The sequence below is a fragment of the Dermacentor albipictus genome, chromosome 8, assembly GCF_038994185.2.
Source record: "Dermacentor albipictus isolate Rhodes 1998 colony chromosome 8, USDA_Dalb.pri_finalv2, whole genome shotgun sequence".
Taxonomy (NCBI): Eukaryota; Metazoa; Arthropoda; class Arachnida; order Ixodida; family Ixodidae; genus Dermacentor; species Dermacentor albipictus.
This window is the reverse complement of record NC_091828.1, coordinates 67,470,017-67,483,151: the sequence shown is the minus strand read 5'-3', so window position 1 is coordinate 67,483,151 and position 13,135 is coordinate 67,470,017. Positions and strand designations below refer to the sequence as shown.

General features: G+C 46.6%; 1 protein-coding gene across 2 annotated transcripts in view; it reads left to right on the top strand.

Annotated features, from left to right (window-relative positions):
* Window positions 1–13,135, top strand: part of LOC135914534 (E3 ubiquitin-protein ligase RBBP6-like) — a 101,022-nt gene that overhangs the window by 74,812 nt on the left and 13,075 nt on the right. For both annotated transcript variants that reach the window (XM_065447443.2, XM_065447442.2), the window contains exons 6-12: window positions 561–649; window positions 2,257–2,359; window positions 4,851–4,969; window positions 5,207–5,376; window positions 5,828–6,257; window positions 6,823–7,066; window positions 10,059–10,119. In XM_065447443.2, coding sequence (XP_065303515.1) covers window positions 561–649; window positions 2,257–2,359; window positions 4,851–4,969; window positions 5,207–5,376; window positions 5,828–6,257; window positions 6,823–7,066; window positions 10,059–10,119 — 1,216 coding nt within the window. The remainder of the gene's footprint in view (window positions 1–560; window positions 650–2,256; window positions 2,360–4,850; window positions 4,970–5,206; window positions 5,377–5,827; window positions 6,258–6,822; window positions 7,067–10,058; window positions 10,120–13,135) is intronic.

Below are 13,135 nucleotides of genomic sequence, written 5' to 3'. Positions count from 1 at the left end.
GTTCGTTCCCACCGAGAGGGAAGTATGACTTTAGGAAATTTGCATTTTGTGAGCAAAATTGATGCAGAGCATGTTGCACCACAAAGCAACTTTATCTTGCGGTGGGCTTAATTTCACCGATATTCCTTGGTTTGCACCATGAGATTCACAAAACGAATGTGTGTTCACATGCATGAAACACGAACTGTCCGATGGTTGAGCAGGAATGGGCTGTCTGTACGTACACAGCTATGCACCCTTCACATGGGAAATACATGGGATTCACGTCCCGTGAAGTTTCACAGCGCAACCCGAAAGCATAATTCTACACCAAGTCCTTTCCATGCTTTCTTGATACATTGACTGTTACAATGTTGTATCTTTGGTCACGAGCAGAGCGCTGTCACCACTGGCTTGGTCCTGTCTTCACAGGGCGGAGATGTGTTGGGGAGCAGGCTCGGTGTGCTGTCCTTTCTTGGATTGCATTCAGTTTGGTTAACTAATACTTGCTCATCTCTGTGCCCCTTTTTTTTCTCTCTCTCTCACTCTCTTCTTGGTACCTGTTGGATTGGCTGCCACAGACTGCAGATCTGGCCAACTCGTCAGCCAGTGAGGATGACAAGATCAAGGCCATGATGTCCCAGTCGTCGCAGGAATATGACCCTTCCAAGTGAGTGGCAGCCAGTCTGTTTCACACTACTATTAGCTGTTTGGCGCACTTTGCTCAAGACAATATCATCATAATCATCATCATCATTGTTATTATTAGCCTATTTATCTCCAATGCAGGACGAAGGTCTCTCCCTGCCATCTCCAATTACCCCTGTCCTGCGCCAACCGATTCCAACTAGTGTCTGCGAATTTTCTAATTTCATCGCCCCACCTACTCTTCGGCCACCCTCGACTGCAATTCCCTTCTCTTGGCACCCATTCTGTAACTCTAATGGTCTACCGGTTATCTAAACTACGCATAACATGGCCTGCCCAGCTCCATTTTATTTCTCTTAATGTCAGTTAGAATAACGGCTATCCCCATTTGCTCTTTAATCCACACCACTCTTTTTCTGTCTCTTAACGTTGACTCCTAACATTCTTTGTTCCATCGCTCTTTCTGGGGTCCTTGTTCTCGAGCTTCTTTGTCAGTCTCTAATTTCTGGCCCATATGTTAGCACCGGCAAAATGCATTGATTGTGCACCTTTCTTTTCAATGATAATGGTAAGCTTCCAGTCAGGAGGTGATGATGTCTGCCGTATGCGCTCCAACTCATTTTTATTCTTCTGTAAATTTACACCTCATGATCGGATTTCTCTTTGAGTAATTGACCTAGGTAAACGGAACTCCTTCACAGACTAGAGGCTGACTGACCATCCTGAACCCTTGTTCCCTTGCCTGGCTATTGATCATTATCTTTGTCTTCTGCACAATACTCTTCAACCCTACTCTTACTCTCTCTCTCCGTTAAGGTCCTCAATCACTTTTTGTAACTCGTCCCCAGTGTTGTTGAAAAGGACAATGTCATCTGCAAAACGAAGGTTTTCGAGATATTCGCTGTTGACCCTCACTCCTAAGCCTTCCCAGTATAGGATGGTTGTATTTGAAATAAGTCTTCGCAGTTTATGCATAGTCATAGTTGCCAACTCTCCAGAGTTTACCATAGAGTTTATGAATTTGGGCTCATTATGATACTTTTCACAAAATATTTTCTCCCTTATTAGTCTTGAACCTTCCGTTGAAAATCGGCAACAGATACGCTAGGGAAAAGTCCATTATCAGTATGTTGCTTGTCAGTCTTTGCTGTTTCAAGTTTGGTGCTGCTTGTGTTCTGCATCTAAACATTAATAAAGCACCTATATGTCCCACAAAAGGTGTGTGTGCTTAGGGCAAGCATTAACAAAAAATGCACGCTATTTCCTCCCCCCTTCTCCTACCTTCCCCCTCTTTTTTTCAGTGTTATTCCCTTGGGTTTTCTACAAATATTAAAGTTCACCAATTGCCAGGTATGCGTGGTGGCTCAGAAGAGTACAGGAGAGGTTGCTATGTAACTAGTATCAGCTTCCTTTCAAGGTTACAGGTTACTGCCACAGTGCCAAGATGCATAGGGTCTCGTAATGTGCTGCAGCCACTGCTCTGCGACTTCAGTAAACTCACAGAAGACAACAGAACTAGAACTATCCACGGTGTTTGATTGCTGTACATATTTGTCTCGACTGCGCAAGCAGCAACATTGGAGTGCCTGTTTGAAGGCATTGACGTGCCATTTTGTCGATTATTTACAGGTATGTGAAGAGCCGTAGCATGACGGGGCCACTACCTCCCAACTACACCTGCTTTCGGTGCGGCAAGAGTGGACACTGGATCAAGAATTGCCCCACCAACAATGTGAGAAATGACTCTATGGCTGTTTACTTGCAACTCTGTCAGCAGACAGTTGTAAGCCAACAACAAATTTATTTATTTATTTATTTATTTATTTATTTATTTATTTATTTATTTATTTATTTATTTATTTAAATATACTGCAGCCCATTATAGGGCTATAGCAGGAGCGGGAACATTATACATTACTATACATTACACTTTGAAAACACAAATATACACAAAAAGATGAATGATCGAAAAGAAGCGCATTACATGTTAGTGAACTGTTTACTAGTGATATCTATAAAATCTTTTAGTGATAGTGAACGAATGTTACCGGGTGGAGAATTCCAAAGCTCTGTTGTACGTGAAAAAAGAACTGTACTTGAATGTGTTAGTACAGCCATAAATAGGTGTTATGTTCAAGGCGTGGGAGCTATAGGTGCTTCAGGTACAACTTGAGTTAGTAAATGTGATATAGTTACAATCAGAAAGACCAGAGGTGGAGTTGTTAATTGCATATAAAAGTTTTAAGGCTTCAATGTGATAATGTGAAAGTAATGAATGTTCAAAGATCGTTGAGCCTGTATTAGTGAGAAACTGCAGCTGTAACTTTAAAATGATTAAATAAATAAATACATTCGAACCTACTTAAAAGAAAGAGGTCTGAACACCGACCAAAATGATTTAAAATAGTTGTTCATTGTGAACAAAGCTTCCGTGGGGGAGCCGAAATGTAAATAACTATTTTAAACCATTTTGGTTGGTGTAGAGACCTCTTCCTTTTAAATATGCATCATCCTGACCAGACGAGTTTCCGTCATACTCTGTACTTCATACAGTGGAACCTGTTTACATTGAATTATCCTGTATATGATACAATTTCTGAACACGGTATAGTTAGGATGAGAATATAGAGCAAAAAATTACGGTTACATTGAACAAAAATAGCAACGGCTCCCGATGTATCAAACCTCAAGGTGCGAAAAAGTGCCCCCAGCAGTTTGCTTTCACTCGCGGCGGTGGGGAAACGTGCCGACACCTCAAAAGTGGTTTAGCCCGGTGACATATGGGTGGCTCTATCCACTCCCTTTCCCTACCGTAACCGCACCACCGTGAGCGAGCTGTTGGCAACCCCCTGCAAAAAAAATCATTCTGGCCTGCTCCCAGGACTTCCTCAGATAGCCAATCAGAGGCTCTTGTCATATGAGTGAAAGTTGCCTCGCTGCTATTCTTGCTCGTGCTTGCACCTTGTGGGCCTTCTCCTGTGGTGTTGCCGTGATGGCTAGTGTGTAGCGGCAGAATTTGTCTTTTGTTGTGAAGCCCAAAATTATAGAATCGAGCGCAGGGAGAAGAAGTTGGACATAACTGCAGTTTGTGAATGGGAGCTCAAAAACAAGGAATACATTGCTGACATTGTACTGAACATAAGTGAAAGCAGGCACTATGAGGAAAGCAACAAGGATCTTTTACCCACATCCTCCGAGGTACTAGTCTGGCGCTTCTGCGTAAATGTGGAATGTAGTATCCCCAGCTGCTCCGACTCTTTAAACAATGTGGAGAAATGTGTAGTTGCAGGCAGCGAAGTTGCTTAAGCGGAAGAATATACAGGACTATTTCATGCGAAACAGCGAAACTAAGCTAGTTTCATCAGCAAAGTGCATTTATAAATGGTATGTGCTTTTATGATGTCCAATTTGTATTATGTTCCCATTTGATACATCACCATTCCGTAATGTTCCCACATCTTGCACGGTGTTTGAATGTGGCAGCCACATAAATTTAGCAGCACTGAGGCGAACTCACACTCTCACAGTGCTACGCAGACAATAAATGTATACTCGCTGTTAAACCTGTAAAGCCTCATCCGTGGCCCTGCCCTGAAATGTCGGGAAGTATGCGATTGTCAGTGCCGATAAGCACGTCTCAATAACATTGCAATTTTTGTCATATTCGTAAAGCCAGGTTCACCGCAATACAGCTGTGTTATGCGGTGAAGCACACGCAAGATATTGTGGTGAAGCTTATGAAGAGTGGAAAGGGGCCACTCTCACAGAACATGTGTCCCTTAATTATACATGCACACAGTCTTCAGACACAGTGCGAGTGCTGAGATGTCCAGTAGCTGTACTGGAAGTCATTCAGAGCTGTTTCGTACATCGCTGTGGTGATTGGGCTGTCATAATTTTACGTTTTTGTGGCTGTCACAATGTTTTTCCCACTGTCCCTTCCAAAATGTGTCAAAGGTGTTCTACTGTACACATTTTATTTCCTTGTGCGGTCTACAACACATCAAAGCGTTTTTCATATTCACATATCTCGTCCTGTCATCTTGACTGTTCACCACTTTGACCGATGAGGGCAGAAGGCGAAAAAGCTAATTGATTTAGATTTAGGTGCACATTAAAAAAAAAGCACAGTTGTAAAATTAATCTGGAGCCCCCTCCACACTTCTCTCACATTTGTTCACTTTCTGCATGATTAATTTCTTGCTGCCTTTATTGTTTTGCAGATTGAGGTGAAGCGGAGCACAGGCATCCCACGCAGCTTCATGGTGACCGTGGATGGTCCCGACCACAAGGGGGCGCTACTCACCAGCACGGGCGAGTTTGCCGTGCCGTTGATTGACCAGTAAGTGAGATTGACTGTCGTGTGCTTATGCCTTTCTTATGCTTCAGCCAGGGTATGTCAGAGGAGGCCAGTCTCTTACTCAGTTAATTTGATAGGCACGGGCTGAAGAATTGCCATGTACTGAAGGGATTCCCTTGCATGTGCTTGTTCAGCCCATGTAGCAGCGTTCTGTTGCTCTTGTTTATAGCCGCCTTGGTTTATACTATAACTGGCTTGCGTGGTTGTGTGCGTGTGCAGCGAGGCTTACAAGGAGGTCAAGAAGGAGAAGCCTCCCTTTGTGCGGGAACCCACGCCAGAGCCCGTGCAGGAGCCGCAGCTGCCGGACGAGCTGCTCTGCATGATCTGCCACGACCTGCTGCAGGACGCCGTGCTCATTCCCTGCTGCGGAAACAGCTTCTGCGATGAGTGTGAGTGGTGCCTTCTACTTAGCTGCTCTAGAAGCACAGAGTGTTCACTTTGTTGGGTGGGCACCTGCATCAGAGCGGGAGGTGCTCCCAGATAGAACAGGACAGCAAGCGTTAACGGGAAACTTCGATATAATAAACACGGATATGACGAAGCGAGGGAGCTGCTGGAGGCTGGTAACGTTTCTCACATGTCGTTTGGGGTCGCAGTTTCGCACAGCTCGTCATGTGATATGGGATGTGTCTAATCTCATATTGTATAATCAAAGTTTTTGATGTGTTGTCTCTGTGGGGAGTTTACTGGGACTGCACCAATTTGTCGTAAAACCTGGGATGTTGCAAAGTCTGGGGACACATAACTAGTGTTCTGCTGTATAAAGGAGTCCATAAGAAAACTTGGAGCCTCTTTCCTCGAGAAAATGTTTTTAAATTTTCCATGCTCTGTATTGTGCAGGTGTGCGCCAAGCACTTCTGGACTCGGAGCAGCACGAGTGCCCCGTCTGCCACGAGACTGACATTTCGCCCAACAATCTCATCCCCAACCGCTTCCTGCGCACTGCGGTGCTCAACTTCAAGAACGAAACGGGATACACGCGGATCCGACGTGGTCAGGTGGCAGCTGCCTCTGCCAGTGCCGCCACTGGGGCCACCAGTACTAGCGCAGCTTCGTCTCCGCAGCTTGCGGGTGGCGACGAAGGCTCGGCCACCCCTCCTCCGACACAGCCCGACGAGCAGGACACTGACAAGAAGTCGTCACCAGAGAAGAAGGCCCCAGAGAGCCCCAAGGAGGAGAGGACGGCCGAAGAAGAGGCGGATGAAAGCACTTCGTTGGAAGTGGCAGGGGCCGCTGTTTTGGACGACACGAGCCGGAGCCCAGGCATCGGGTGAGTTGTAGTGGCCTTGTACGTGCTGGTTACTGGTAGCCAGGCAACACCACAAAGGCTGTCCTACGTGGCATGCTTTTCATGCAGATTACGTGCATTGGTATAGAACAGGCGACATTGAACAGGCGACACTGGTATAGAACAGGCGAACAGGCCTCAGCCAGAAAGCAGCCTCTATGTGAATGGAACACTATTGTTCGAACGCACCAGAGTTGTGTGCTCAGCTTTGATGAAAATTCGGCTTTCTTGCAGCCCTTCTGCATCACAATCTTTTGATTCTGATAGACTGATAGTACAGCCTGTTTTTTTTGTCAGTATGTGAAGTGGTCAAACAATTAAAGATGACAGAAAAAGCAAGTCTCAGCATGGAGGTAGTGTACGTTCTAGTTGAGATCATTAGCAATAATGTGCCGAAGCACTTCATGGTAGCTCTCTGCACAAATGTTAATCTAACTCTCCTCTCGGTATCAGTGGGACAAAGTCAGTGGCACCTGTTCACCAAGGGAAAAACTGCATACATAAAAACTTTCATGGCGCCTTTTGACGTCCCGCTTTTGTCTCTCAGCACGCCTAGCGAGAACCCACCGGGAACACCCCTTGCGGACGAGAATCCCGATGAGCCTGCGGGGCCAAGCCTGGATGAGGCTCTGACCATGTCGCCCCAACACCGGTCTCACGACGAGAACTCTCCACCGTCTCGCACGCAACACACGGGTGGAAGCCCGTCGTCGCTCGGCAACGGCGAGGAGAGCGTGTGCGCCATTGCCACTATCACAACGCGAGTGCCATCGTACACGGGACCCATTACGGTGAGGGACACTGCGCCTGCCTAGGCGCTCATCTCAGTTAGCCCATCTCCATAAAGCAAATGTTATGTTGGCATTGTGGGGCTGATTATCTCTCGGAAACGAAGGACGTTTACTGCTTGAGCATTGGGTGTAATAACATTGCCAGCTAGCCGAAAAATGCAAGAATTCGTTTGTTGATGAGACATGTTGAAGAATCCAGTAGACTTGTGCGAATACAGTTGAACCTCGCAATAAATAAATTGACGGGGAACGCGAAAAAATTCGGTTTCGCGAGAATTTCGTTGTTGCGAAATTAGACAGCACGGATAGGTAATGTGTCGCAGAATTAAACTTTACCATCAAAACTCCGTTAGCCTACTTTGGCAAGCTTTGCTCAAAGATATGTAACCTCATTGCAAAAAGTACAAAGTGCGCCACGTGCGTCCATCAGCAGCGGCAGCGCTACCGTGGTGCAGTACTCTCGGTCGTTTGCTTTCGGACATACGATCACTTTTGTGAAATATTGAGCAACTTGGCACCATACGCAAAGCAACAGCACTCCGCGCTTACTCCAGTGCATGCTATCACCCGTAGGCGCCTACGCGTCCGGTGCCGAGTGCGGAAGTGATTGGATCTTGTATACCTGAAGGCAGTTTATTGAGATTACGGTTCTTTTGCGCAAATCTATGTCCAGCACCAAATCAGTGCACGATGCCTGTCGGGTGGCACCAAAACCGCCGTTCTTGAAGCAAAGCATGCATATTCCAGGAAGATCGCTCAATCGTGGCCCAATGCATGACTCCATGCTGCGACCGCCATCTCAAGCGCCGTAAGCGCAGATTTTCTTGTTCTTCCTGCATTTTTCTCACCAAGATGCACACAATGTGCTGCACTAGGTGTGCAAAAACAGTCGTTACATGTCGGTAACAACATGCACAACACTTCAAACGGGCAGTCATCAAATAAGATGGCAGCCATGACGCGCTTCCAGCGCATGCGATCGCTTTTGCCGCTTAATTGTTTTTGTAAACAAAAATGGCGGTGCACAGGCAAGTGTAATGTGGGGGTATTTTATGCAATTTTAGTGCAAAGCAATCGCATTTGAGCCCATTTTGGAGCCTGCTAGCCTTGCGCGAGTACCGTAAAAACCGGAATATAGGTCGAACTTTTTTTCAAAAAACCATCGTGAAAAGTCGACCCTCGACTTATATACCGGACATTGGCGGAAAAACTACGGAAGTCTTGCAACAATGGGCGGATGAAGTAAACAGGCGCCATCGCCATCAGCAGCAGCGCGGCGTCTATGGCGACGTTGTGGCACCGGCATTTTGCGTTTTCATTGTCACAAAGTTATATTAATTAAAGGCTGCATTTTCATTTTGTTTCAAAATGAGCGGAAGCCGACGTCAATTCACCGTCGCCTTCAAGAAAAAGGCGATTGAGTACGCGGAAGCCCACGGCAACCTGGCGGCACAGCGCGAACTTGAAGTATCTGAAAATGCATTCGGTAGTGCCAGAGGCAAAAGCAACGTATTGCAACTTGCAGCAACCAAAAGAAAACGTCATTTCGTGCCGGATCGCAGCGGACTGCAGAACTGGAAGGCAAGGTTGCGGAGTCCGTCCGAGAGCTGCGTGTAAGATTGCTGCCTGTGACTGCCGAATGCATCCGTTTGAAAGCGGTAGAGATCGCACGCGCCTATGGACTGGGCAGCGAGAAGCACTCGTCATCCGACTCTGATCAAAGGCGTTGCTCTGATTCGGAGTAGCGCTTGCGCACTTCGTGCCCTTCTGTGTACTGTACACCCTGCCAATGTTTAACAGTATCGCGCGACCATAGACCCGCGTGTTTGTCAGCACCTTGTCATAACGGCACGGAGCGGCGAAATAGCGAAAGTAAGGGCATGTGTACACATGCACGTATCTCGTTTGTTTCGCTGCTCAGAGCCGTTAATAAGGTGATGACAAGCACGCGGGTCGATGGTCGCGCGATACCGCTAAAAATTTGGCCAGGTGCACATGCGAGCAGCATTTAAATAAATACTGTCACCATTGTGCAACCCCCTGAGTCGCATTTGTTTCACGGTAAGGGTGTCATGTCTTTCGGTACTTTTGCCATTGAAAAAAATTTTTGTTTTTCATTTTGAGAATTCGTTAGTTGGGGGATCGACCTATATTCCGGTCCGACCTATAGTCCGGTTTTTACGGTAGGTAATTGCGGGGTTACATTCCATCAAATTTCGTTGATGCGGGATTGTAGCACAGCAACATTTCCTTGTCGAGAGGCATGAAATGCACCAAGTCGTATGGTCATTCGCCATGGATACGACAGTATTTCGTTGTCGCAGGATTTCATTATCATAGGGTTTCGACTGTATATTATATTCACCACACCTGGAATTTCAGTATTTGAAGTTTTAGAAGTGTCCTTAGTGAATGAATATACTTGTTATTTCAGGTATAAGCCGCACACGCAAATTATTACACCCCAAAAAAGAAAAATAATAAGGAAAAGAAAAAAGAAGCGGATGCACACATGGTCTGAGGAAATAACTACGCACAACCCCGAAACCTGTGTAAAAGCAGTCGACATTCTTCAAACTGTCCCTGTCTTATCTTGGGCCGCCAGCAACTCTTATTAGTTTTGATACTAGTTTATAGTACTGAGGTGTTTTTAACATGACACGAAACTGTACCAAAACTGAATCGTTATTCTGAAAGTTCGGTCTTCTGAAGTTCGTAGTACTAAGATATTTTTACGTTGAAAGTATAAGTAGTCAGCAAGGGATTTCGGAAAAGTTTGCAAATCTAAAAAGTTCATTAACCTGGTGTTCATAGTAATCAGGTTTCACTGTATTAGTCGGCAGGGGCAGGTTGAGAACTCGAAGTGCTGGACATTGACTGAAGAAATGAACCAGATTCAGGGTGCCTTTGGTGGCCGCAATATTGTTGAGAAAGCAGCAAGTGAAGCGAGTAGGGGAAACTGAACTTTTTTTTTCCCCTTGCGCTCATACAGCTGCCAGGACGTTCAAACCGAGATCCTCCAATGGACCATCCTAGGGTACCATCTGGGCGAGGTGAGCCACTCAAAATGCTTATTTTTTGCTCGCTGCACAGTTGTCGTGCCATGCATGTGTCGTTCGTCATTTGATGAGGTTTCGCCATGATATTGTCACGTGAGAAGAAAGAGGAAGACGGTTCGAGGCCAGTTGGAGAACGGGACTGCCGGGGATTTCTTCACGACCGCAGTGGCTGGTGGCTTGTGAAAGAAAAACTTGGCCTCAGAATTGCATATCAGGGAGAATGTCTTGTCTCGGGGATCAAGCTTGAACTTTCTGCTAACGTTTTTGTAAAAGCACCTGTAGCGGAAGTGTGAAGCTGTGTCTCCTTTTCTATAAATACCCAACCCCACTGGACTACTTCAGGGGAACAGAAGAATAACAGAATGGTGAAGTGAATGAAATGCTTTTGTCCTTGCGTATGCTTAAAGTGACCACAAAAAGACGAGAACACTACATTATTATAGTTCCAGCCATTTCCTTAAGGAGGCAACAGAAGTCTGTAGGCCGTTTCCATAATTTGCAATTACGCTTCTCTACACTGCACGTTTGACCGAGAGATGGCAGCACCGGGCGTCATTCAAATTAATGCACTCGAACCCGACTATATTGAACCTGTTTACATCGAATGATCCGGTATATCAAACAATTTCGGAACATGGTATACAGTGGAATCTTGATGATATGAGTCTCACGGGGTCACAAAAAATATTCGTATTAGCCGAAATTCGTATCATCCAAACAATTAAATCTAGCTAAATTAAAGAGTGAGAGGTGAATTCACTCAGGCACACGTACGTAAAAAGCATTTATTTCATGAAGGAAAAGTCTCCGATGTCCTTCTGCTTCTTTTTCTTTGTCAGGTCAATTAGCAGACCTTGTTCAAATCCATAAAAACGCGTGCACGTGTCGTCGCTGATTTCATCCGCGGCGTGATGAAATAGCACGCCTCAGAACTTCGAGCGCATGCAGCGTTTCAGCCGCCGGTGGTGGTCCTTCGCCGTCGCCCACGTCAAAGACAAGAACGCGGCTAGAAGCATAGCATCCACATGTGACGTCACACAGTAGCGGTAGAACGAGCGCGCGGGCGTCGGCGGTGGCAGCTGCACCGCCGCTCCTTCGTCAGACGTCTCGTTGCAGTCGAGTGAGACCTGTAGCTCCGAAGCGACCGTGATTGCGCGCCAAGCGGTTCTAGAAGCGGCAGTGGACGCCAGATTCCCCGAACATCAAACGACACAAGAACAAGGAGTGAATGCGCGGGCGACGAATGAACATGTCACCAGATGCGAGAGCAAGGGAGGCAGAACGTAAACGCCAACAGCGACTGATTAGATCGCCGGGTACTAAAGGCAGGGAAGCAGAACGCAAGTGGCAGCAGCGACAGGCGATATCGCCGAACACCAAAGCGAATGAATTGGAGCGCAGACGGCAGCAGCGACCGGCCATTTCACCGCACAGTAAAGCCAGGGAAGCGGAGGGCAGACGGCAGCAGCGTCTGGCCTTTGCCAAGCACACTTTCAAATTTCCAAAGTGTCTTCGGTAATATTCGTATCAACCGATGCGGGTCGAAAATTGATTCGTAACAACCGTTCTCTAGCACGTTCGAAAGTAATGGGGCTCGACCGGGACCACAGAAAAATTCGTATCATCCAGAAATTCGTATTAGCCGTGATCGTATCATCGAGATTCCACTGTAGTTACAATGAGTGCATATAGCAAAAATTACGATTACATCGAACAAAAATCAGCGACTCCCGATATATCGAACCTCAAACGGTGCAGAAGTGTCTCCAGAAGTTGGCTTTCCCTTGTGGCAGTAAGAAAATCCGGCGACGTGGATCCATCCATTCGCTCTGCCTACCATGACCGTGTCGCATCGTGCAAGCTGTCGACACACCCCTGCAGAAAATGGTCCTGGCTCTCTCGCAGCGCTAGCTCAGACAGCCAATCAGAGGCTCTTGCGCTCTCGTCGTGCAAAATGGTGGAAGTGCAACTCGTCTCGCTGCTTTTCTGGTTTATTGTCTTTGTGCCTTGTGGGCCTTCTCTCGCAGTGTTGCCGTGATGACGGGGCAGAATTCGCGTTTTGTCGTGAAACTCGAAATCGTAAACAGAGTCGAACGCAGTGAGAAGTCGGATGTCCCCGCAGTATGCAAGATTCTGAGGAGCACTCTCAGCACAACCTTGAAGGAAGAATAAGGGGAAGATTAGAGCTAAAGCAGGCGAACCCGCGACCCGCTACTCGTGATGCCCGAAGCGTACGTGTGGTGACATCGAAGCAGCCGTGTGCAAATAGTTCATGCCAGCTTCCGCTTTTTTGAGTGCGACGAAGCCATTGCTGGTGTCGCTGAAGTTTGGAGCGGGCTCTCAGAATTTCCGGAAGTCGACATATAAACTGTGAGTGCTGATGATGGTGTCGCAACCACAGGAGAGCCTGGAAACAAAGACTAGATTGCTGACATAGTACCAAGCGCAAATGATAGTGGGCACAATGAGGAAAGCAACGACGATCCTTTGCCGACATCATCCGAGGTGATTGGTGCACTCTCACTAGTCCGGCATTTCTGCACGAATGTGGAATGTTGCGGCCTCAGTTGCTCAACTCTTTAGACCATGTGGAGAAGTGTGTGCGTCGCAATCAGCGAAATTGCCCAAGCAGAAAAAAATACAGGACTAGTTCATGCGAAACTAAGCTAGTTTCATCAATAAAGTGTGTTTATGATTCCCAATTCTTTAGCGGGCTTATATCGAATTATGCCCTATATCAAATTGGCAGGCGTTTTTTGGCAAGTTCGATATAACCGGGTTCGACTGTATAAGGTGCTAGTGGCACATGCTACTGCTTGTCTTTTGCACCTGGTTTTATCACAGAAGTCGGGTGTGGATTTTCCATGTCAGTGCAGTTAATGGGCAATTTTTTGGACATGTCCGACCATTAGGACGCCTCTGCGGCACTGCCACGTACCCATAGATCCAATGTATAAAGTAACTCTGAAAAATCACACACTGTAACCCTTTAGCGTTGGACTCCACACAC